The following is a 24,860-nucleotide window of genomic DNA, read 5'->3' on the forward strand; positions in this document are numbered from 1 at the left end:
CACGCCCTTATACATACTACCTGTTCTTCCTGAAATGCCTTCCTCCTTCTCTAGCTGGTAAGCTCCTATTTATTCTTCTGGATCCAGCTGAAATGTCATTTAAGCCTCCCAAACATGTAGTGGCTCATTACTCTATGCTCTCTACAGCACTTTCCATATACCTCTATGGTGGCTTTCAGCCATGTCTACCTCTCCAAGGGACTTTGTCTTGGTGGTCTTGGTGTCCCCATCCTAACTTAGTACAATCAAAGGTTGGAGTTTCTAGTCCACCCAGCAGCACTCAGAAGAAAGGCTTGAATACCTACTTCTGAAAAATCAGCCATTGAAAACCCTATGGAGCACAGTTTTACTCTGGCACACATGGGGTTGCCATGAGTCAGAATTGACTCAACTGCAACTGGTTGGTTGATTGGTTGGTTGGTAGGTGAGTTAGTTGAATGGATGAATCTGGATGAGGAACAGGCCCAGAGAGGCACGTAGGAGGCAAGACCCACCACCACACACACACACAATCACACTCACCGGCGGGCTCTCCATCAAGACCTCTTTGCTGCCAACATCCATCTTGCTATAGGTGTCTTCCTTCCCTCATCTCCCAAGTGTGACCAGAGTCTTATATGTACCAGTGGAGAGAGGGGGCCAGAAGTGAAGAACCAGGCTCATGTTTGCCATCCAAGCCCTCAGCTTTGAAGCCTGTTTGTTCCTGACCCTCCAGAACCAAGGCCCTGATAAGCCAGTTACAAGAGCGCCCAAGGGCCGTTGGCCCTGGCACATGAGTCCTCTTGGCCCCAGCAAGAACAAACCTGGGTGAGCTGAGCAAACTTGCCCTTAGGCAATCTGCACCTTTCACCATGGGTGTCTTCCTGGCACAACTGCCTTTCTTGCTGGCACCTGCCCCTGCATCCCTGTGGCTCTTTCTGTTCTTTGCCAGGCTGAACCACTCAGGACGCCTAGGGTCTGGCCCAATAGGCCATCCATTACATTCCCCAACAGAATGTCCCCCAAGATAAGGGATGAGCTCAGGAAGAGGACTGAGGAGGCAGTGCCTGTAGACCCAGAGGGGGCACTGCGGAAAGCAGAAGGTGATTTGGCATAGGTTTGGGGGAGGGGGGTGAGGGTCAGAAATTTCTATTTCTTTCCTGTGGAGAGTCAGATTTCCACCTCAAGTCCTCTTTACCTGCCTTACCTAACCTCAGACTTGCCACGAGTCTCTTTTCCTATTTTTGTCCACTCTGCTGATAACTGTTTTTCACATGTTTCCCCCCAACCCTGCCCACGCCATGGGTTTGTTTGTAAGCTGAAGGCTTCTGATGGTAGATCCCATGTCTGGCCCTTCTTTCTTGCTCCCAGACAGCCTTGCACAGAGCTAGGCGTGGTGATTGACTAGGTCCCAACCTTCTTGTCTTTGAACCAGCCCTCTCACTCCATGGTACCTATCCCCCTGCTCCTCTGGACTCCACTTTTTATATCCCTTGATCCTAAATCAGGTCCCTGAGTGGTGCAAATGGTTTGCACTTGGCTACAAGTCTAAAGGTTTGAACCCATCCAGTGCCACCTCAGAAGAAAGGTCTGGCAGCGATCTGCTCCTGTAAAGATCACAGTCAAAAAGACCCTATGAACCGCAGCTCTACTCTGTAACACATGGGGTCGCCGTGAATCAGAATCAACTCAACGGCAACAGCGTTGGTTTTTTTGGTTTGACCTTAAACTTACCCTAAGAATGCCTGCCACTCACCCAAATATGGTCCCCTCTCTGGATCTTCTCCTTCTCCACTGTTTTCCTCACCTCTTGTACTAAATCAAATCCACTAACGACTTTGGTTTGGCTACATCCTCTCGGCCGCCTTTCACTTGTTGTGCCAGGTGGTCTCTAAAGTGCCTTCCCCTCTAATCTGGCACAAGTGTATAACTAAGAGCCCTACACCTCACTTCTCTATTGGCCTGACTCTCTTATCCTCCTACACTTTAACTCCAACACTTCAGCCCAATTCCTGTTCCTTGCTCAGGGGTCCTTCACACCTTGGCCTGCCCTTCAATCATGAACTGGCCCCCATTCTTTAGCCCTGGCAGGCTCCCTATCCCCACGAGGACACTCTCTCCAGCTGGAGGGCCTTCACTCTAGAGATTGCACAACAGCATGGCATCCGAGCTGAGAGCCCCTGAGAAGCTCAGGGAAGGACAGAGGGAAGGGAAATATTTGCTCCCACTACCCTCCTCTCCCCCCAGCTGCCCCTTTAAATATTTGCCCAAGCCTCTGCCAGCAGGGAGAGTGTCCTAGGATGAGTGGAAGAGGGGGAGGAGTGCAGGCATGAAGGGGGAGTGGGGAGAAGCATCCTCCTCTCAACTTGGTCTCAGCTATGTCCAGGTGCCAGATGCTGGAGACGGCCCGCCTGCAGTGCCCACCCCTGCCCTCTCCCCAGGGCCCCTACTCCTGCCTCTGGTTGTCCTAGCAACGTTGGGATTGATCGGCTGACTCACGAGTACTGGGCCTGAGCCAGGCGGGCAGCAGGCCAGTGGGAGAACTGCAGGCATTTCGGGGTCCCTGTGGGCATTTCAGGAGGCCGCAGGGTCCAGTGGCAGGGCTTGTTCTGAGCAGGTGCCAGGGCTTGCCATCATCAGTGCATGCTGGGAAAGGGGTCTGTTCCTTGGAAAGAAGCCACGCTGTCTTGAGTCCTGACTCTCTCTGCAAGACTGCCCTTAGGTTGTATACAGTTCTCACAAGCTTTATGGCAGCGGCTGCCTCTTCTTTTCCTTCTCTTTCTTCTTCTTCACTCGTTTTTTTGTCTGTTTGCGGGCCAGGGAAGGAAGCCCTCAAGTTTCATAAGAAAAGTTTACATTCTACCATCAACTGGTAGAGGTTTTGGGATGCTTGAAGAAGGAATGAAAGGAGGGATTTTTTTTTAAGTATTTTATTTATATTATTGTGCTTTAAGTGAAAGCTTACAAATCAGGCCAGTCTCTTACACAAAAATTTGTATACACCTTGCTATGTACTCCTAGTTGCTCTCCCCCTAATGAGGCCCGTACACACTCTCCACCCTGTATTCCCTGTGTCCATTCAGCCAGCTTCTGTCCCACTCTGCGTTCTCATCTCTTCTCCAAACGGAAGCTGACCACATAGTCTGATGTGTCTACTTGAGCCAAGAAGCTCACTCCTCACCAGTATCATTTTCTATCCCATAGTCCAGTCCAATCCTTGTCTGAAGAGTTGCCTTTGGGAATGGTTCTGGTCTTGGGCTAATAGAAGGTCTGGGGAACATGACCTCCCAGGTCCCTTCGGTCTCAGACCATTAAGTTTAGTCTTTTTACAAGAATTTGAGGTCTTCATTCCAATGCTTTCCCGCTCCATCAGGGATTCTCTGCTGTGTTCCCTGTCAGGGCAGTCATCAACTGTAGCTGGCGCCATCTAGTTCTTCCAGTCTCAGGCTGATGTAGTCTCTGATTTATGCGGCCCTATCAGTCTCTTGGGCTCATAATTACCTTGTGTCTACCTTGTGTCTTTGGTGTTCTTCCTGGAAGGAGGGAATTTGGGCTCATAATTACCTTGTGTCTACCTTGTGTCTTTGGTGTTCTTCCTGGAAGGAGGGAATTTAGGTGGGCACGCATGCTCCTTCAGCCTTGAAGCTCCAGTCTCCCTCTTTAGCCACATGGCCCACTCTCCCCAACACCAGCCCTCTGCTCCAGCCTTCTCATTTCTTTGCTTTGTCTTAGGCCATTTCTCCCTCGTGGAAAGCCCACTCCCAGCATCTCTCCACCTCTCTGGACACCACCCATCCTAAAAGGCCAAGAGCCAATGCCATGCCTTCATGACCTCGCCTCCCCACAGTGCCCCTCTCCCTTCTCTGAAATTCTCTTGCTACTGACCATACTGCTATTCTTGTCAGCTATGGGCATGCATTTTGTTGCCCCGTCTTCCCAACTAGGCTATCATTCTTGCTTACTGGGCACAGAGCATGTAGACAGACAATATTTAATTGTATTCAATGATAAGGCCCTGTTACCACACATGAAGGGGCTCCTGGGCTGTCAATAGTTCATTTCTTCAGTATGTGGCAATCTCAGTGTTCCCACTGGCTGGCTCTGGACCCTGGAAGAGTTATTCTGCCTTTCTAGGTTCTAGTATGTTCATCTGTGAAATAGGGCTAATACTTCCTGTTTTGTCCACCTCATCAAGATGTTGAGAGGATCCAATGATATCACTATGTGAAAGTCCAATCATCATGGTTGTCTTCATCTACTTCGTCTCCCAGGGCACCTCTTACTAGCTAGGAATAGGATCGAGACTCCCACTTTTTGCTGTCCCTGGGTTAAACCCCTCTGAGAGCCATGGGTGATGGAGAGTCCCATGGTAACCATTGCTTCTATGTGTGCCCCTCCCCTTCCTCTCTCCCAGCGCCTCAGCTGCAGAGTATGGGACAAGATTCACTCTGCTCTTTGTGTGCTGGGCAGAGCTGTGCCAGGGACGAGTGGAGGCAGTTGCCCAGCTGCCCCAGCCACCCTCCCCACCTCCATTGCTCTCCTTCCCACAAGCTGACGTACGGAGGGCAGCATGAGCAGCTGGATGGGCAGTGGCAAGTGGACATCAAAGGGCAGGGGCATCTCTGGCTGAGAGAGGAGGGACTTAAGCTCAGACCAGAGAATCCCTTGCTGGCAGAGGCTAGGGGCAGCTGAGGAAGCATCTTAAACTCAGGGATCTCAGTTCCCTGGACTGATGTAGAAAGAGTACTAGACTAGGTGCCCAGGCACCTGACTTCCAGGCTCCCCTTGCCCTGCCTGTAGCTGTGGGCTCTTGGGACAGTCACTTCCCTCCCCCTGAGAGGTGGTACGGTAGAGCAACAGTTCTCAAATTTTTTTTTTACTTTGATAACTCTTTACACTCTTAAAACATATTGAGGACCCCAAAGAATTTTTGTTTTGTAGGTTATGTCTGTTGGTATTTACTGAAATTTTTAAATTATTTATTTAAAATAGCAACAACAAACTCATTTTATGTCAATACAAATAACACATTTTAAGTGTAAATAACTATTTTATAAAGCAAAACATTCAGAGATAAGGATATCGTGGTTTTACATTTTTGCAAATCTCTTTAATGTCTGCCTTAATAGAAGCTTTACCATGTGGCTTCTGGAAAATTCCGGGGCACTTTTATGAAACCATGAAAGTGAAAAAGGCAAGTAATATCTTAATATTACTAGGAAAATTGTTTTGACCTCAAGGACTCCCTGAAAGGTTCTCAAGGACCCCCAGCCTCCCTGGACCACACTTTGAAAATTACTTGTGTAGAATGACTGTAAGCTTTGGAGTTAGGCAGAGTGGACTAAAATCCCTGCTCTGTCATTTTCTTCTTCCGATACTCTGGGCCTTACCTACCTACCTCAAAAGGTTGAGAGGATCAAGTACGTAAAGTATACAACAGGATAGTGTATGTGATCTAAAGCTGGGCTGCGTCCTCGTCTTTCGCGCCTCAGTTTCCTCAGTTGTTAAACAAAGGACTGAACTGGAAAACGTCCAGAGCTCTCCCAGCTCCGACAAGCTGTGGCTGTGCAGTGAGAAACGCTCCAGAGCGCCACACGCTCCCACTCCAGCTCCAGTGACTACATTGCCCTTTTCTGCTCACAGGGACACAAAGGCGCATTCTGTTCAGTAGCCGTGGAAACACATGTGCACACAGCTATGCATGCACACGCAGGGCTTCGTGTACATACTTGTGCATGCCAGCTATACATATGTCACTTACGACACATCCATGGACGTCTACTTGGAGGATGTGTCCCCTGAAGGCCAAGACGTGAGCACAGGTACACAGACGCACATGGATTCATAAGGCAGAAAAGCCTCCGCAAGGGAGAAGGTACATGCACTGCACAGAATGAGCGTGCACACCGTCACGCCCAACATACGGATGCACCTGTATACGTGCGCGCGCGCGCACACACACGCGTTCACGCACGGACGCTCTGGGTACCAGACAAACAAGCAGATGGCCCCAGGGACTGCTTTTAGGGCACACAGCGGCAAGGGCCCGCAAGCGCTCCTTTCTCTGGCTACTGCCAGCGCCGGGACTTCCCACACCCAGCCCCCGCGCGCGCCCCCGCCGCCCGCCGCCGCAGTCCGCGTCCACCCGATCCTGGCCAGCCCTCGCTCGCTCCGGAGCTCCGAGCATCTCTCCCAAGCCAGCCTGCAGGAGCCAGCAAGGGAGGGGACCGCAGCCGGCGCTCGAGGGCAGGAGGAGGCACACGGGGCAACAAGGGGAGTCTGCTCTCCGCAGCAGACGCAAGACCCCTAGCTGCGGCTGTGGCTGCGGCTGCCGGTGGCCCAGAGGTGCCTGCCCGCGCCGGCTGCCACAGCCCGCGGGAGCGGCGGGGCGGGGACTGCGGGCGGTCCTAGGCAGCGCTCGCAGGCGGCATGGCGGGGCTGCGGGCCAGGCGGGGCCCGGGGCTGGGGCTGATGGCGCTGTCCACGCTGGGCTTCTGCCTAATGCTGCAAGTCAGTGCCAAGAGGCCCTCCAAGACGCCCCCGTGCCCGCCCAGCTGCTCCTGCACCAGGGACACCGCCTTCTGCGTGGACTCTAAGGCAGTGCCCAGAAACCTGCCCTCAGAGGTCATCTCCTTGTGAGTGCTGAGCCCTGGCCTGGGGACGGAATGGGGGGAGGGACAGTAGCAGGAAAAGCTCTGGGAAAGGATGGGGGGAACCCCTGGTCCCCCCTCTTCAGGGTGTGGGGTCCAGGAGGACGCCAGGGGATAGATTCTCAGGCTGGAGGTTCCAGGCACTGGCAGGGCAGGAAGTTCTGCAGCCATGCAGGCTCAGTGGCCATGGCTGGGCAAAGCTGGAGTTTACGGCCAAGAATCAATCATTGCCACATGAGCATCAATGAGACCTACTGTGCGCAGGGCTCTGGACTTGGGGGGTTGTTTACAGGAGCACGTGGGCCCCTGCCTAGGATGTTACACCTAGGGCAGAAAAGCTTCTTGTGGGGGATGGGAAAGGGGTGCCTTGGGGAGTGAGATACCCCACACAGTGGAGGTGGGGTGGGGTGTGGAGTCTCCTGCCACTGGTCTTGCCAGCCATTCTTCACGCAGCCAGCTGGCCAGCCAGCCACCTGTCCGTTGCAGCAACCTGTCTCAGATTCCCTATGCATGGTGAACTGGAGAGGCTCAGGCCCTGGAGAGCAGGATGCTAGGCACATCCCCATCCCAGTGCCCATCCCTCAACAGCAGCCAGCATGTGTGGGTGTTTGGCTGGTGATGATGGTGAGAGTAATGGAGCCTTCTTTTGGGTGAGGGGGAAGCCAGAGCCTGAGGCCTTTGGTGCTCAGGGAGGCAGCAGGGGAGGATCCTGGTGAAGGAAGGCAGTGAGTTTGTGAAAAGAAGGGACAGACTGACCCAGGTGAAGGGCCAGGGCTGGTGAGATGGAAGCATTCAGGGCCAGTGAGTACAGAACCCATTGCCCTGCCCATCTCTCACTTGCCACCCGACCCCTGCATACTGCATACCGCCCCAGTACTGACTCTGTGTCGCCCTGCAGGACTCTGGTGAATGCTGCCTTCTCCGAGATTCAGGACGGAGCATTTTCTCACCTGCCACTGCTACAGTTCTTGTATGGACAGGGCCTTTGGGGGAGGGGGGCGGGTCCTATGCAGTGTTTGGATGTGAACGTGAACGTGCAGGTGTCCCTTACTTTTGCTCTGATAGGATATGCTGCAAAAGGTGGAGCAGCCTAGAGTCAGGAGCTCAGGACAAGGATCTGAGGGCCCAAAGGGCAGCAGTTGGGAAGAGGGAGAACTAGGGATTGCATCCAGAAGCCAGTAAAGGGGTATTTGGGGCCCATTTAGGAAGAGACCCAAAGAAGCTGGGTACAATAGCTTGGACTGCGCCAGAGGGTGGTCAGTGGGTGGGTAACCCAGGGGTCAGGGTTTGAAGAAAGAACGGGGTCTAAAAGGGAGGGATGATAGGAAGGCCTGGAATTCTAGAAGGTGCTGCTTAAAATTAAAACCTGAGCCATAGGAGAGAGGACATATGTGATACCCCACCTCCTCACTGAGGGTTATCCTCAACTTACCATCAGTCCCTGGTGGACTAGAGCAGGCTGGGGTGACAGTGCAGAGACAGGGAGAGGAGATGCAGTGGGGAAGGACCAGGACCCAGCCTGGCAGGAGAAATCTGCCCCTGACTCTTTTTACCCTAGGTGCACACAGGGACTCGGGGAGCTTCTGGGGCCAGAATGGGCTCCTGCCTGGTCTTGCTGCCCAGGCTGTTTTGAGGCTCTCAGCTGGGGTCCAGAGGTGTGTGGGGGGGAGCAGCCAGATCTCAGGCAAGCCCAGGGGTGAGGCAGTGTGCTGGGGGCCGGGGCAGCAGACACACCCTGGGAGCTCTAATTCCTCCTTTGTCTCCCCAGGTTACTCAACTCCAACAAGTTCACGCTGATTGGAGACAACGCCTTCACAGGACTGTCCCACCTGCAGTACCTGTGTGTGGGAAGGAGAGGGGAATGGGAGGAGGGAGGAGGGAGCCCAGGTCTGGGGAGCTAAGAGGGGAGGTTGAATGAAGGAGGCTGGGAGGAGGTGATGGGGAGGTGAGAGCCCTTGAATCCTCTCACTGGAAGGACCCAAGCAAGGGTCATTTCATCCATCTTCCTTCCTAAACCATTCTGTCCAGTTGCCTCTACTACTCAGCCTAATGCTGCCAGATTCAGAATGGAAGCCTGTTTCAGGGACATAGGCTGGAATCTAGGCTGGGGGGTAGGCACAGGGAAATAGGTTGTTGTGGGGTCTGGGATCCTGAGTGGTGGCTGAGACAAGTTCTCATTCTTTCCAGCTTCATTGAAAACAATGACATCTGGGCACTCTCCAAGTTTACCTTCAGAGGACTCAAGTCCTTGACGCATCTGTGAGTACATCACACGCATACCTACATTGGAACAAAGCCCTCTATATCCTGTGGCCTTTGGCCTTGGTCACTATCTTCAGGTGACCCAGGGGCCTCTCTTACAGCTCACTGGCCAACAATAACTTGCAGACACTGCCTCGAGACATCTTTCGACCCCTGGACATTCTGAGTGACTTGTAAGACCTGCGTCCTACCTCTTCTAATAAGGCCTCAGAGGGGTGTGGCCCTGGAAGGAGTGGAGGGGAGTTACAAATTAGGAAAATCCTAAAGCCTTGAGAGGCTGAGAGGATTTGGGACTAGGGGTCTTGGAGAAGGCTAGGTGGAGTTAGATAGAGATCAATGGCTTTCCAAATTGGAGTTCCTCAAAATACCTGTGGTTCCCTCAGAATGCTCATTAGACACTGTGTGGGTATGTTTTTAAAATGTATGTTTGATTGAATCTACGTTAAAGTCCTATAGCATAGCCACAATCATGTATCATTATTTATATATATATATATAAAAAAAAAAAACAACCCTGGATTGTGGAAGCTTTGGAGGATCAGGGATGTAACATACAGTGCAGGTTGTACACTGCAAAAAGCAAGGTGAGTAGGAACTGAAACTAAGCCCACACTCTCCTTGCCAAAAATGTATCTACAGGGCTGCATCCACCCTGAGGGGAATCTTTTTCTATTTGCACAAAGAGCCCTGTGAGAGACTAGCAGCAGCCTTGACAATATCTACTTCTGAAAACCTAGAGGGCCTGGGTGGGCAGAGTAGCTGAGAGTCTATCCCTCTCTGTGCCCACTCTGCCACTCTCATGATCCAGAGACCTCCGGGGCAACTCATTCAACTGTGACTGCAAGGTGAAGTGGCTGGTGGAGTGGCTGGCACACACGAACACTACAGTGGCCCCCATCTATTGCAACAGCCCGCCCCGCTTCCAGGAGCACAAGGTGCAGGATCTGCCGCTGCGGGAGTTTGACTGCATCACCACGGGTAGGAGTTGCCCCTGCCCTCAGGCATCAGGTCTGCCCTCCCCCAGGTAGTTCCAGAGGCACCCCCTGAACCTCCCTTCAACACACTTCACCACCCAATAAGCTCTTACTTTTCTCCTGTCTGGCTTCAGTAATGCCCCTTCATACATGTGCCCCTCTTGCCCCTGCAGATTTTGTGCTGTACCAGACCCTGTCCTTCCCGGCAGTGTCAGCTGAGCCCTTCCTTTACTCCAGCGACCTCTATCTGGCTCTGGCCCAACCAGGTGCCAGCGCCTGCACCATCCTCAAGTGGGACTATGTTGAACGACAGCTGCGAGACTATGATAGAATTCCAGGTACCTGTGACTGGCTTGGGTGTGCTGGCCCTAGATGGGATGTAGGGGAAGGGGTATTCATTGTTCAACAAACATTTACTGAGTTCTTATAGAGGGATGGATGAAGCAAGGTCTCTGCCCATAAGAACTTTCTGGTGTTTGGGGGGAGGCAGATAGATACGCAGATCACATCCGTAAAATGGGTACATGCAAGGATGGAAATATAAACATGATGCTCTGGGAACACAAAGGATAAGCCTGCCTTAGGCAATCAAGGAAGGCTTCCTAGTGGAGGGGATGCATAAGCTGAGTCTTGAAGGATGAGGGAGAGGAAGGAGTCAGAGATGATCCCTAGGTCCCTGGCTTAGGTAACTAGATGATGCTAGTGAAATAAGGAGAGGAAGTATAAGTAGCTATTAGATTCAGTTTTGGATCCACTAAGTTTGAGCTGAGTCTTGAAGGCCAAGGGAAAGTTAGCTGGGAGGAAAAACGTGGGAAGGGTGTTCTGGCAGAGGTGTGTAACAGCTTAGTGTGTGTGTGCGTGGGCGTGGGCGTGTGTGCGTGTGTGTGTGTGTGTGTAAACTATAAGCAGCTCGTATGACTAGAGCATTTTCAAGGTGAGGAGTGGCAGGAGATGAGACGAGAGAGAGATGATCAGGTCATTGGCAAGTTTTGAGTAGGGTGTGCCAACCAAGCCAGTCTGCATTTTGGAAAGTTCCCTCTGCGAGCAGCATGGAGAGTAGACAGGCATGGGCCAGGATGTGTGAGTAGACCAGTTGGGGGATGTGCTCCTGCCTGTGGGAAGGATGCTAGAGCCTGGACTGGGCCAGTAGCAGTGAGAACAAAGAGATAAATTTAGAAGCGAGGATTGAACTGACACAAGATGAAACAGAAAATTTAAATTGCCTTGTATCTATTAAAGAACTTAAAGCCATTATTTAAAAAAAAAAAAAAAAAAATCTTCTCCCACAAAGGAAACTCCACTCCGGATAGTTTCCCTGGTAAATTCTACAAAACATTTGAGAAAGAAAATAACACCAGTCTTACACAAACTCTATCAGAAAATAGAAGGAAGCATTGACAAATTTGGGGGTGATCAGCTGTGGAGTGAGTGAGGGACAGGAGGGTGTTGGAGATGACTCTCCAGGTTTCTGCTTGGGCTTGTAAGTGAAGCCACTCACTGACATTAAGAACACAGGAGGAGGAGGAACAGGTTTGCAGGTGGGCATGCAGCTCAATTTTCTCCAGGCTAAGTTTGAGGTGCTTGTGGATGGGGGGTGGCAGGGAGAGTTTGAGCTGCAGACTGGGAGCTGAAGGGTCATTAGCTTATGGGTGGGCAGACCACGGCTCAAAGCAGGGATTTAGACATTGTGGCTGCCAGAGCCAGAGGCTCGGCATGAGCACCCATTTGGGGAAGGGTGTGGCCAAGGTGAAAGGAGAGGTAGGTGAAGCAAGGATGATGAGGAGGAAATGAGGGGTGTTGATGGGGGACACCAGAGCCAGCAAGAAGTGCGTGGCCTCATATGCTTCGGGTGCCTGAGGAGGGTTCAGAAATATTTGGTTGTGAATACAGGTACACACATGTATATGTTCTTGTACATAAAAGTCCATGTATGTTCTGGCCTTTGAAAAGTGGGAACTCCTGGGAGAATGTGCTTTCTCACACGTATCCAAACATCTGGGTATCGTTTTGGTGCACCTAGGATTTGATAGGCATGGCTATGGTTGTGCTCAAACCCTTCCTCCTTCCCCTTCCTGGCTATTTATCAGTGAGGGGACTTTGGGAAAGTTACTTACCCTCTGTTTCTTTTTGTGTGAATTTGGCAAACTAGTAGGGCCCTTTTCAAAGCTATTGTTTGAGGTGATATGTGTTAAACACTTAGCACAGTGACATACAATAAAAATCTGGTAACTGATACTACGGTTAAACAATCAGTCAATATCTACCAACCAACCAACCAGTTGCCATGGAGTCAGTTCTGACTCCTGGTGATTCCACGTATGTCAGAGCAGAACTGTGCTCCATAGGGTTTTCGGTGGCTGATTTTTCAGAAGTAGATGGCCAGGTCTTTCTTCCAAGGTGCCTCTGGGTGGACTTGAACTTCCAGATTGGGAGCTAGGGGGCCATAAGCATACAGGAGGGCAGACTAAGCTTAGCAGTTGAGCACATTTGCACCACCCAGGAACTGCGATCAATATCTAGGGGTGCCTATTTTGTGATGCTGAGACTGATTAACAGCTAGAAACAACTAGAAAACATTGAGTGCTGAGTTGATGAACTTAAGTGGGAATGGAATACGAGAGCAGAGAACCTTAGTTCTGGCCCAGGGTTGGACAGGGTGGGAGCAGCTTGACCCTGCCTGACCCTGCCTGCCTCTGTCTGGGCAGCCCCCTCGGCAGTGCACTGCAAGCCCATGGTGGTGGACAGCCAACTGTACGTGGTCGTGGCACAGCTGTTTGGTGGCTCTTACATTTACCACTGGGATCCCAACACCACGCGCTTCACCAAGCTGCAGGACATTGACCCCCAGCGTGTGCGCAAGCCCAATGACCTAGAGGCCTTTCGCATTGACGGGGACTGGTACTTTGCCGTGGCCGACAGCTCCAAGGCAGGTGCCACCAGTCTCTACCGCTGGCACCAGAATGGCTTCTACTCCCACCAGGCCCTGCATGCCTGGCATCGAGACACCGACCTGGAGTTTGTGGATGGTGAGGGCAAGCCGCGGCTGATTGTCTCAAGCAGCTCCCAGGCGCCGGTCATCTACCAGTGGAGTCGAATCCAGAAGCAATTTGTGGCCCAGGGCGAGGTGACCCAAGTGCCTGATGCCCAGGCAGTGAAACATTTTCGCGCTGGCCGTGACAGCTACCTTTGCCTCAGCCGCTACATCGGTGACTCCAAGATCCTGCGCTGGGAGGCCACTCGTTTTTCGGAGGTGCAGGCCCTGCCTTCCCGGGGCTCCCTGGCCCTGCAGCCCTTCCTGGTGGGTGGCCGCCGGTACCTGGCGCTGGGCAGCGACTTCTCCTTCACCCAGATCTACCAGTGGGATGAGGGGCGGCAGAAGTTTGTGCGGTTCCAGGAGCTGGCTGTGCAGGCCCCTCGGGCCTTCTGCTACATGCCTGCTGGGGACACCCAGCTGCTCCTGGCCCCCAGCTTCAAGGGACAAACACTTGTGTACCGACATGTTGTGGTGGATCTCAGTGCCTAGAGGAGTGCCCAGGCCTCTGGGTTCCTCAGGACAGCTGCTGGAGGCCGATGGGTGAGCAGCACATGTGCCCATGTGAAGACACATGTAACCAACCCGCACACATGCCCTCTCCTACACACATGCCCGGTGAGCCTGGGCATGCACCTTGGGCAAGCCCAGGGGAGCCTGTCATTGTAGATGTAATCGGCGTGAACAACTGTACAGACATACCAGACACACCCAGGCAACCCAGCACACCAAGGTACCCTCCTGTACATGGACAAGTCACCCCCTCCCCGATACAGGTTCCTGTCACCCTGCTGCCCCCCTTGACTCATGCATACTAGTGGCTGGGGTAGGGGTGCAGGGAGGAAGGATGACCCCACCCTCCTGTTCTCCTGCTTGCTGATCTCACCCTCTGGTCTCTCCTGTTGGTACTCCAGGTGTTTGTTTGTCTGTTCACGGTCACCACTGCTGCCCACAGCCACATCCTTCATAGCTCTGGGTGTTTCATCCATGCTACACTCCTCTGTGTACACACAAGCACACTGACAGCCCTGCTCAGTGACACACTCTCTCACGGACCTGTCTGCCCTCCTGTTTCCATATACACACCTGTCAAGGAGTGTGTGCACACAGGTGGTCAGCTTTGCCCACAGGGGCCCCGCCTGCTACTTTGCCTCTCTTCTTCTGTTCCTCCTCTGCTCACATCCGCCCCCATGGTGCCCGCCCTGCTGCTAACAAGGATGGGAATGGTGGTGCCAGCCTCTGTGCACCAGCTTGACCACCTTCCGGGGGCAAAGCCCCCAATACCCCAAAGCAATAATAATATCAACGACAGCAACAACAGACCCTTGGCTCTTTCCAGTGTTCTCTGTCTGTTTTCACTGGAGTTTCCTGCTGTGACCCTGACTCGCATCTCCCCCGTGAACAGGAGAGCACTCAGATGAAAGCCTTTCTGCTTTCCTTTCCTATAACTGCTGCTGCCTCAGCCTTGGACCAGCCCCATCTTTGGGATGTGGACCCTGAGTTATGCTGGCTCCTTTGGGTGGATACAAAGAGCTGGCCTAGCCAGGGAACCTCCAAGCATGCCAAGCCACTTGTGCAGGTGCCTGGAATGGAGCTTGGCTTGAGAACAGCTTGGGGGGTTCTGGCACCCCTCTAATCCACACAGGCACCCCATGAGCTTCTCTGCCTTGGGTTTACAGAGTGGTGGAGAGGGTGAGGGTCCTGTGGGAAGGGCACCGGGTATCAAGCTTCTGCTGCCATCTGCTGTCTAGTGGGAACATAGAACTCTGAGATGCAAGGCCTGGGGAGAGAGGGCGGTGGGGAGGCTCTTTCCTGTGCCCAGATTGTGTGAGGGTTTCCTGTGGCAGGATGCCCAGGGGCACTTGGGGGCAATGCTATGATTCACTTGCTTCAAATAAAAAGTTCCCACCCCGTTGCCGACTCTCAGATGTCCAACGATGACAAAGTCAGAGGCAGCTGTCTCATGAACAGCCAGGGCCATGCTGTCTGCTGCTCACAGGAGGTCCAGCATCAGTTTTCAGAGCCTCTTCCTGGCCATGTCCTTCCTTCCAAGGAGTGGGCATCCCCAACGTCAGCTGATCCTGGGTTCAGGAGTTCTCCGGTGATGACACTCAGGTGCTGGGTGAGGGTGACTAGTCTCCACTGCCTGGGCCTGACTCATGTCCTCAGTTCCTTCCTGGAGATCACAGTTGTGGGGCCCAGTGAGACTTGAGTCTGTCCCTGTCAGGTCAACTCCAAACGACATGGCCAAAGACAAGCTCAGCAGTTCCTTGCAATCCCCCCCTTACCTCTACCCTCCATCCTAGGTGAGGCACCTTGAAGTACTGGCGAGCATCTTGGTCTCTCTTCTCCTCATAGTGAGTCAGCCACCAAGTCCTCTCCATTCTTCCTTCCAAATGTTTGCCAGATATCCAAACTCATTGCCTTTGAGTGGATTCCAACTCATGACAACCCCATGTGATACAGAGTAGAACTGTTCCATGGGGTTTTCTTGGCTATAATCTTTACAGAAGCAGATCACCAGTCCTTTCTTTCGTGGTACCACTGGGTGGGTTCAAACAACCAACCTTCCAGTTAAGCCCTCTTTTTTTCCCCTCTCCCTACTACAACCTTTGTGCAAACTCTCCTTCATCACTCATTATCTTGGGTCCTTTACACAGCTCCCTGACAACCCATTTCTCACACACTTCTAGACTCATCTTCCTAAAATATTCTTTCATCATGTCATCCCCTGCTCAGGAACCTACCTTGGCTCCCTATTGCTTCTGGAGCTCTCCCTCACATGAAGACCGCTGTTCTCTGGTCCCATCTTATGTACCCAAGCACCTGCGGGCAGTTAGGGTCCCATACTAGCTCTGAGAATGGAGTAGTAAGATTGGTGATAAAAAGAGAGTGAGGGAGGAGTCAGGTGGGAGTCAGGCAGGGGCAGGGGTGAGACCCAACCAGAAGCAGTGCCAAGTCAGTATGGGTAGGGAGGGTCTTAGGGAGAGCAAGGACACAACAGCTGTATGGCAAAATGGGGGTGTTTTTGACCTGTGAACTTGTCTTCTCCTTGTCACCCCCTCTCTACTTATGAATTTGAATAAATGGAATCCTGAACTATTAAGCCGTTTGTTACCTTGTGTAGGTCAATGACAGAGAGAGAGCAAGAGATAGGGGAATGGCAATGGGTGAGATGATAGACCCTCAGGCACAGGCTGCCTGGCTGTATGACCCTGGAAAAGTCACTTAACTTGTCTGGGCTCCAGGTCCTCATTTGATCTTCAGGGCCTCTCAACTCTCACCTGTCACAAAACCTCCCTCATTTATTTGTCTTTCAGGGAGTACTTGTGAGCACCTGGTCTGAGAGCTTGGAAAGGTCACAGACAGTGAAGGAAATAGATTACTATAAACAGTGTTGTATGGTAGAACGCACACTGGGCTTTGTTGTTGTTCCACCTCCTCAAGCCATGTTCGTGTACTCTGGGTTTAGCAGGTACCACATCATCCTGGGAATAACTGTCCTGCTTTTTCAAAAGGGGAATGGGTCCCTATCCTGTGTCGGGGAGTGGTAGCCAGGGAAAATGAGCTGGGTCTCTCAGACACGTTGGCACTCTATTGCCCAGTAGAAAGATAAACATCAGTCTGTCAGCATTCCCCCCAGGGCCTAAAGGCTGGGAGACATTTCTCTCCCTGTCCGCTTCTGAGTGCCCAGCTTTCTGCAGATTGGTAATGGAGCTCACTGTGTGCCCGCCTGGTCACTTGCCGTGGGGATCATCCATGTGTCCAGGGAGCTGCTGAGCAACCCAGTGTATGTCAACAGCTTGGGCCTAAAGACCGTGAGAGGCTAGTCTACTCTCTGCCCGAGCAGAGGGTGACACTGCTCAGCTGCCAGCCTCACGCCCTCCACGCTAAGTTCTGCTCTAGGCGGCAGAGCTTTGACATCTTGTCCCTTAGATTTCCCAAGCACAGGATGTGGGACTAGAAGTCTCCATGTGGCACCGTCCCAGCTGGGTGGCCTTAGAGTGGGCACAGGAGCACTTGTGCCCAGTGAATGGGGGGCGAGAGAGGCCTGTGATGCTGAGGTCAGGCCAGTGGCTCTGGAAGGTAGCCAGTGGGAAGGAGGCAATTCTGTAGCAGGTACCAAAGGACTCGAGGCTCACACACACACAGTATCCCAGGCGTCCATCCCTCCAGAATGGTGGTTGTCTCCTGCCTCTTCTAAGACCCCCTTACTCGTCCTTGAGCTGGTCCCCTACTCAATGGGTCCCACCTTTCCTCCTTCAAGGAGATCTGGGATACTTTCTGCCTCCATTACAATGTCTGTGCCTAGAGATGGATGGCGACTGGGGCCTTCCCAAAGAGGATCCTGCCTTGGGCACTTCTCATTCTTCCAGCCAGAATAGAAGCTGGGCTGAGTGTGAGGGGGTGGTGAGGAAGAGAGAGACATCAGGGCCTTGCGGGGGTTTCTCCCATGGGCTGGCTTCACTGCTAGCTCTCATACCTGAATACCAACAAAATTGTTGATAATAATTAAGACTATATAATCACTGTGTGTGTTTATTTATCTCCAAGAAGCTTCCTTTCCCTGGCCCCCATCATTACCTATTCCATCCTTTTGATAGGTGGTGGGCGTTAACTATGGCTCTAATAAAAAGTAATAACTGCCCGTGTTTCCAGTCACCCACAGCCCTGGGTAGCTCTGTTCTCACCCTCACCTCAGCCCTGAGAGGCGGAGGGGGGAAGGATGTGCAGGGTGGGAGGGATACTGTTCTCCCCACTTTCACTGAGACGAATTGAGTCACAAAGCAGAAGGTATCACAAAGAATGAAACCCGCATACTAAATTGTAGAAGTAGTAGCGTTTGCCTTATGTTTTAGAGTCCCAGGGTGGCACAAATGGTTTGCGTTTGACTACTAATGTAAAGGTTGGAGGTTCAAACCCACCCAGTGGTGCCATGGAAGAAAGGCCTGGCAATCTGCTTCCATAAAGATTACAGCCAAGAAAACCCTACAGAGCAGTTCCACTCTGTAACACATGGGGTCACTATGAGTCAGAATTGACCTCACAGCCTCAGGTTTGGCTTTTTTTTGGGGGGCTGGAGGGTAGCTGCAAATGGTTAAGCACTTGACTTGAAAGGTTGGTAGTTCAAACCCCACCCAGACGCACCTTGGAAGGAAGGCCTGGCAGATGGGTGATCTGCTTCTCAAAGTTCACAGCCCTGAAAACCCTATGGAGCACAGTTGTACTCTGAAACACATGGAATCAACTGGATGACAACAGGGTTTTTTTTCTTTCTTTCTTTCTCTTTCTGATATATGCCTCCCTCTCAGAGGGATTTCTCCAGTTCTCTGTCCCCCTCCCAGGGTTTCACTCAGCTGATCCCTCAGAAGCCTGATCAAGCCAGGCATGTACCATCCATGTAGCAATAAATGCCACTGTACTGTTTCTAGTCCCTGGGTGGCTAGAATACTAGCAGGACTATTAGTGGAAATGCTGGTCTTTGGAACTCGCCCAGAGGTACACAGTTCTACTCTGCACACATGGGGTCACCGTGAGTGGGAAGGGACTCTAGGACAACTAACACCAACAACGGTGCTACATTTGGGCAAGTCGCTTTCCATCCCTGGGCTTATTTCCTAAATGAGAAAAAGGATATTGGTAAAGATTGAGGCTCTGTGCACAGAAACGCACTACAAAATGGCAATCGTTGATATTAAGCTCTCAGGGATATTTGTGTTTTGGGCTCAGAGGAACAGGTGGAATTTCAAGCCTCTGGTGACGAAGGGACGGGGATTCTGCTCAGAGTCTCTTAGATCACCATGGTTATTCTGCCCAGGTGTGTGGGCTCTGGAAGGGTGTACCAGAGAAAAGTGAACCCCGGAAACTCGGACTTTGGCGTGAGTGGGTGGTGGTGATGAGTCCCTGAGGCTCCCTCTCCCCCACTTCCTCCTCCCTCTGCCTCCAAATCAACTCAGCATCCTTTAGGGTTAAAGGGTCTCCATGACCCAGTGTAGTGTGAAAACCAGATCTGCTGGCGCTCAGCCAAGCCTTCTTGCAGTTTGAGCCTGAGGCTTGGCACCTCTCATGCCCTTTCGGATTTCACCAAAACAACCAAGCCCCGTTTCCTTCCAGTAGATTCCGACTCAGCGGCCCTATAGGATAGAGTAGAACTGCTCCATAGGGTTTCCAAAGCTGTAATCTTTATGCAAGCAGACTGCTACATCTTCTCCCAAGGAGCGGCTGGTGGGTTTGAACTGCCCACCTTTAGGTTAGCAGCTAAGCGCTTAACCACTGCGCCACTAGGGCTCCTTCCCATTTTACAGAGGGGAACAAATGAGACAAGAAGAAAAACATTGGGAGAAACTAATGACGAGCTGGGAAAACGATGAAATCCAGATTTCCTTCGTTCTGCTTCTGCCTCTTTTCACTCTCGCTAACCTTGCGGATTAGAAAGGCTGTTGTACCTACCGGCCCCATCCCGGTGGCCGGTGCGCACCGCCCCTTTAAGGGGCGGGCCTCTCGCCGCCCTGACCTCGGCCCCGCCCCCGCTCCGGACCGCGCTGCGCCTGCGCCAAGCGCCAGCGACCTGGGGTTGGGCAGATCCCAGTTCCGTGCAACTTTCAAGTGAGTTGCAAACTCCGCCCCGGGGGCCGGTGCCGGTAGCCGGACGTACCGGGACTGCGGGGCCCCGCACGAGCGAAGGCCGCAAGCCGCCACCCCTGGCTCGGGACCAGGAAGCGGCGCTGCACGAGGGCCGAAAGCCCGATTCTCAGCAGCAGGAAGTGCCAGCCGGAGCGCTAACTGCCCGAGAGGCGCGGCGAAGGAGAGCGCCGCCGGTACCCCGCTCCAAATCGGCTTCCTCCCAGCCGGGGCCGCCTCGCCCCCGGGCCACTTGTCTCCCCATTCTTCAGGCTCCCCGCACGGCGAAGCGAGTGGGCCGGGGAGCCAGGAGTTCGGGCGGTGGGCTCTTTCTTCACTAGCGGACAGCCGGGCGCCACCGCCGGTTCCCTCATCTCCACTGATTAGCCCCCGGAGCCCCCGCGTGAACGTCCCTCTACGCCTCTTCTTTGGGATCTCCTGTCGCCTCCGAGGCTGGCAGGATGGTGTCCTGGATGATCTGTCGTCTGGTGGTGTGAGTATGGCCGCTCTTTGCACCCCCATCCCAGGGTACCAGCCCGCCCCTGGGTTGGAAGCTGGGAGCGCCTGGTGGGGAACGTTAGAAAGGGGATTTTCCGAGCTCCATCACACCCCTACGCCCCCCCGCAACATTCACCGCGAGGCACCGCGTGTTTGACACCCCCTGCCCCCACCCCGCCCCACCGCCGCCAGAAGCCTCCTTGGGCGATGGTGACCCCTCCCGCACTCACTCACTTTGCAGAAGGGTGCGTGGGGCCGAGACTCCCAGGCCGGCCCGCAGCCCCTTGGCTAACACAAAGACGTTGTGGCACGTTGTGGGTGGAGAATCAAGGTGTCTGCTTTGCAACTGAGCAGTCACGTGACTCGCCATTCTGGCCTCAGCCTCGCCACTCTGAACTACTCCTCACCTTTGTGTACTTTACCACCTGGGTCGAATATCCCTGTCTGCAGCCCCGCACTGCCCGGCCGCCCTGGGCCTGATTGCATGTCCATGGGAGGGGACAGCCAGGTGTTCTCACCCTCTCCAAAGCCTGCCTCCCACCAGTTCATTGAGTGGCTGTGTGCTCACTCCGTCATGCACCCATGGGCCACTGGCGCAGGCCCGGGCAGGCTCGGGATGTTTGTAAACAGCAGGGTGGGGAGGCGGCCTCCAGGGCACTGACTCAGGTGTGGGCCGTGCAAGCCAAGCGGGAAAAACAGGGCAGGCACTGCCACCTCGCACACCAGTAGGGGAGGTGGCCACCTGATGGGGTGGGGGTGGGACGTGGGGTCCCTCACACTCTGCCTCTCCTTTTCGGTATGCTCTTCCAGTCTGGTGTTTGGAATGCTCTATCCAGCTTATGCTTCCTACAAGGCTGTGAAGACCAAGAACATTCGTGAATATGTGAGTGCAGGGGTGATGAAGAGGGTTTGTCTGAGGCAGGGTGGGCCGACAGCCTGGGGGGAGGGTGCGTATCATAGGGCTTGGCACCCACAGAACTTGGTAACTTGGTGAGGTGGGGAAGCTCTGAGTTGGCCTCCCTTCCTCCAGGGCACAGCCCAGTGGCCTATCCTGAGTAGAGGGGGAAAGAGAAAGAAGACCCTGTTCAAGCGGGTCTGAATGGAGTGAGGGATGGCAGTTCGGCACTGGGGTGACTAGAAAATCTTGTGGTGAAGCCCATTGCAGGTGGGTACAGGAATGAACAGCAGTTTCTCAGAGATGCCTGCCCAGGGCCAGCCAGGCTGCTGGGGAAATGCAGTGTGACAGGCTCTCTGGAATCTCTGGGCTGGGCCAGAGACAAGGAGGAAGCTTAGCTGCTGACCTCTGACCTTTCTGTCCCCCACAGGTCCGGTGGATGATGTACTGGATTGTCTTTGCGCTCTTCATGTCATTGGAGACCTTCACAGACACCTTCGTCTCCTGGTGTGGGCACGAGGGTTGGCGGGCTGTGGGGCGGGATGGCTCACCCTTGACCTGGCTCCCTACCTTATGTTGCTCCCCTGTGCTCTGGCAGGTTCCCTTTCTACTATGAGATCAAGATGGCCTTTGTGCTGTGGCTGCTCTCGCCCTATACCAAGGGAGCCAGCCTGCTTTACCGCAAGTTTGTCCACCCATCCCTGTCCCGCCATGAGAAGGTACCCCAGAGGGAGGTGGGGAAGTAAGCATAGGGGTAGGTGTGAGGGAAAAAACCCTGGTTCAGGACACTGGAGCCACCCAGGTTCTAATCCCAGCCCTGTTGCTGTTTAATTACAGGACCTGGACGGGGCCTAACCTTCCTCACCTGCCATGATAATCAATAGGGGATGCGCATGAATGACCTTTTAGGGCCATGATAGGGATAGGGCCATAGTGGCTGAATAGGAGCTGGTGTGAGGATGGTGGGGGTGGGTGAGTTGGGGGGAGCCCTGCTCCGGGTGTGTGTTCTGGTCCTATACCTGTAGCTCCCGGTACATTGTGGATGGGGGTAGGCCTGGGAGGTGTGGCTACCAGTGGCATCTCTGGGGTCTGCAGTGGAGGAATGGCTCTGGCTGTCCATCTGAACTCTCCTTCCCTGGGCCTGCAGGAAATCGATACATACATCGTGCAGGCCAAGGAACGCAGCTACGAGACGATGCTCAGCTTTGGGAAGCGAGGCCTCAACATTGCTGCCTCAGCTGCTGTGCAGGCTGCCACCAAGGTGCAGGACCCCCAGCCCTCCAGCAGCCCCTCCACCCCACCCCCTTTATGTCAAGGTGCTGAGAGATAGCAGCTAGTTGTTGGGGGAACAGGGGTGAGAAGATGACAAGTGGGGTGTTGACAGGAATGTGGAGCTGGAAGTTTACGCTTTCCTCAACTGTCAGCAGATTGCTCTTTCTCACTGGGCCTTAGTTTTCTGTTGGTACCACAAAGGCATGAGGCTAGATGGTCGCTAATTTCTGAGTCCTGTGCACCAGTGATTATTCTCAGCTGGGCCCTTGGTCCCCCACCACTAGCCTCCTGCTGGGAGCCCCTCCCACCCCACCCAGATGATTCAGCAGCTCTCCTCCCTCACAGAGTCAGGGTGCACTGGCTGGCAGGCTGCGGAGCTTCTCCATGCAGGACCTGCGCTCCATCCCTGACACCCCTGCCCCTACCTACCAAGATCCCCTCTACATGGAGGACCAGGTGCCCCACCGGAGGCCACCCATCGGTGAGTAGACAGGCACCCAGAGCTGTCCTGGGAGGAATGGCTTTCCTCCATGCACGCTGTGGCTTCACCTAGGCTGGAGGAAGGCCTGGCTCAGCCCTGGACCTCTAGACTGTATAAATGTCGAGCTTCACCTCACCCTGGCCTCCATGTCTTCCATGCAGGATACCGGGCAGGGGGCCTGCAGGACAGTGACACAGAGGATGAGTGCTGGTCAGATACTGAGGCCATCCCCCAGCCACCAGCCCGGCCTCGAGAGAAGCCTCTGAACCGTAGCCAGAGCCTGCGTGTGGTCAAGAGGAAACCATTGGTATGGGAGATCGGTGATGAGGGAAGTGGGCTGCACTGGCTCTTCTCACCCAGACATCTCATGGGGTACCTGCTGTCTCTCCCCCAGGGAACGTCACGATCCCTGAAGGTCCGGACAAGAAAAAAGGCCATGCCTTCTGACATGGAAAGCTAGAGTCTGAGGAGTCTGGTCCGGTCTTACCTCATGCCCTGCAGGGGGCTGGAGGCCGTTTTGAGGAGCCCTTTGGCTGCACACCTGGCCTACCTGCATCAACTGCCTCAGCTTTGCCCCTCCTGGCCTCTGCTGTTGGTTAAGGACCAGGGGTAGATGCTGCCAGGGGCCACACCCAGGGATGCATCCACAGTGTACCAAAGCAGCCTGGTCCAGGGTTATATTTATTGCCTTCCTCATCCCTCTGCCTTCCTTTGGTATGGGACCAGAGCTTCCCTTCTCCCCCTGCAGATGAAACCAAAAGCCCACCCAGCTGTGTTCATTTGAATTACTTGATGGGCCTTTTCTAAGACCCTTGCGTGTGTGTGTCTGGTTGTATGTTTTGTGTTGGAGGATGAGGTCAGGCTTATGAAAGTTTTGATAAATAAAGACATAAAAATGTTCCATTTTTCCTGGTTTGTCCCGCTCCAACAAACACCAACCGTCAAGCCTTTATTAACAGTCTGCTGTAGGCCAAGGGGAAACCCTGGTGGTATAGTTGTTAAGAGTTATAGCGGCAGTTCGAATCCACCAGGCAGTCCTTGGAAACTCTATTGTGCAGTTCTGCTCTGCCCTATAGGGTCGCTGTGAGTCGGAATCAACTCGACGGCAATGGGTTTTTTTTTTTTTTTTTTGATTTGGTTTGATAGGACTAGGGCTAAAATGACAGGCCCCTGGAGGTTCCAGGCACTGGCAGGGCAGGAAGACAGCCATCAACAGAGAATTACACTGGGGCCAGGGCTGTGATGGAAGAGCTCTTTGGGAGCGCTGCGAACAGGCCTGAGGAGGGGTCAGTCTGAGAGGACATCAGTCAGGAGGAGACAGGATTGAGCATTGAAGGGAAGGTGCAATTGTCTGACAGGGAGAGAAACCAATGGTAGCAGAGATTGGAAGGTGTTTGGGAGGCACGTTAGTCAGCTGAGGATGTACTCGGAGTTGTGCACAGATTGGGCCTGGGAAGTCCTAATTCCTCCATGAGCCTGAGGGATCTCCAGGTAGCACAGGGACCACTGATTTCCTATAAACACGCAGGAATGTCAGGGGGAGCATTGCGCCTCTAAGGAGTGGCCACGAGAGGGCAGCAGCTGTCAGGGTCTGGGCTGCCCCCAGCTTCCAGCTCAAGGAGGGTGGGGTTTGGAGGCTGGCCAGAGCCTCACCCTGCCAGGGCTTGGCTGCCTGCTGGCTGGAAGGACAATTCAGAACTCTGACGGAGCCTTCCCTGGCCCTCCCTGCTACTCCTGGTCACTGGTCCTCGGCCTGCCCCATCCACGGCTCTTTCCTCAGCGGGCCCTCTGCTCTCTTGACAGCCAGGCTCTGCCTGGGCTGGCTCCATCCCCTGGATGCTGGTCTCACTGCCGAGTCCCAGGTGGCTCCCCTCTTTACCTCCTGCCTGCTCCCCTTCCCACTTTTGATTAAGCAAAAACGTGGGTGAGAGGATTGGATGGGAAGGCAGAAATGGGGTGGTAACCCGGAGTGGCCTGAGAGTGGGGATTAACTCTCGGTGTGGGGATTATCCAGGTTTTACTTAGGAGGAGGCGCTTAATCTGCTGGGGTGGTTTAGCTCCTCACATATTGGTGCTTTGTGGCTTCCTACCAGGGTGTTCCCTTGTATCAAGGTGTTATCTTACCTCCACATTTATCCATTCAGAAAATCGTTCTTGAGCATCTACCAGATACCAGTCATCGTGCTAAATGATGTAG

General features: G+C 53.6%; 2 protein-coding genes across 3 annotated transcripts; both read left to right on the forward strand.

Annotated features, from left to right (window-relative positions):
• Positions 1–6,408: 6,408 nt before the first annotated feature.
• On the forward strand, positions 6,409–14,070 carry LGI3 (leucine rich repeat LGI family member 3). Its single transcript, XM_010592400.3, has 8 exons — positions 6,409–6,614; positions 7,528–7,599; positions 8,398–8,469; positions 8,817–8,888; positions 8,993–9,064; positions 9,700–9,869; positions 10,039–10,203; positions 12,571–14,070. The coding sequence occupies exons 1-8, from the start codon at positions 6,409–6,411 to the stop codon at positions 13,386–13,388; spliced, it is 1,647 nt and encodes a 548-aa protein (XP_010590702.2). The 3' UTR covers positions 13,389–14,070.
• Positions 14,071–19,526: 5,456 nt separating this feature from the next.
• Positions 19,527–23,563, forward strand: REEP4 (receptor accessory protein 4). 2 transcript variants are annotated; one of them, XM_023551028.2, is made up of 9 exons: positions 19,977–20,010; positions 20,826–20,898; positions 21,046–21,180; positions 21,341–21,417; positions 21,509–21,629; positions 22,058–22,171; positions 22,528–22,663; positions 22,825–22,970; positions 23,058–23,563. In XM_023551028.2, the coding sequence occupies exons 4-9, from the start codon at positions 21,350–21,352 to the stop codon at positions 23,121–23,123; spliced, it is 651 nt and encodes a 216-aa protein (XP_023406796.1). In that variant the 5' UTR covers positions 19,977–20,010; positions 20,826–20,898; positions 21,046–21,180; positions 21,341–21,349; the 3' UTR covers positions 23,124–23,563. The 2 variants fall into 2 exon arrangements, with proteins under 2 accessions (XP_003412530.1, XP_023406796.1); XM_003412482.4 differs by lacking the exon at positions 21,046–21,180 and having other exon boundaries at positions 19,527–20,010.
• Positions 23,564–24,860: the final 1,297 nt, after the last annotated feature.

Source organism: Loxodonta africana, chromosome 19 (genome assembly GCF_030014295.1).
Source record: "Loxodonta africana isolate mLoxAfr1 chromosome 19, mLoxAfr1.hap2, whole genome shotgun sequence".
Taxonomy (NCBI): domain Eukaryota; kingdom Metazoa; phylum Chordata; class Mammalia; order Proboscidea; family Elephantidae; genus Loxodonta; species Loxodonta africana.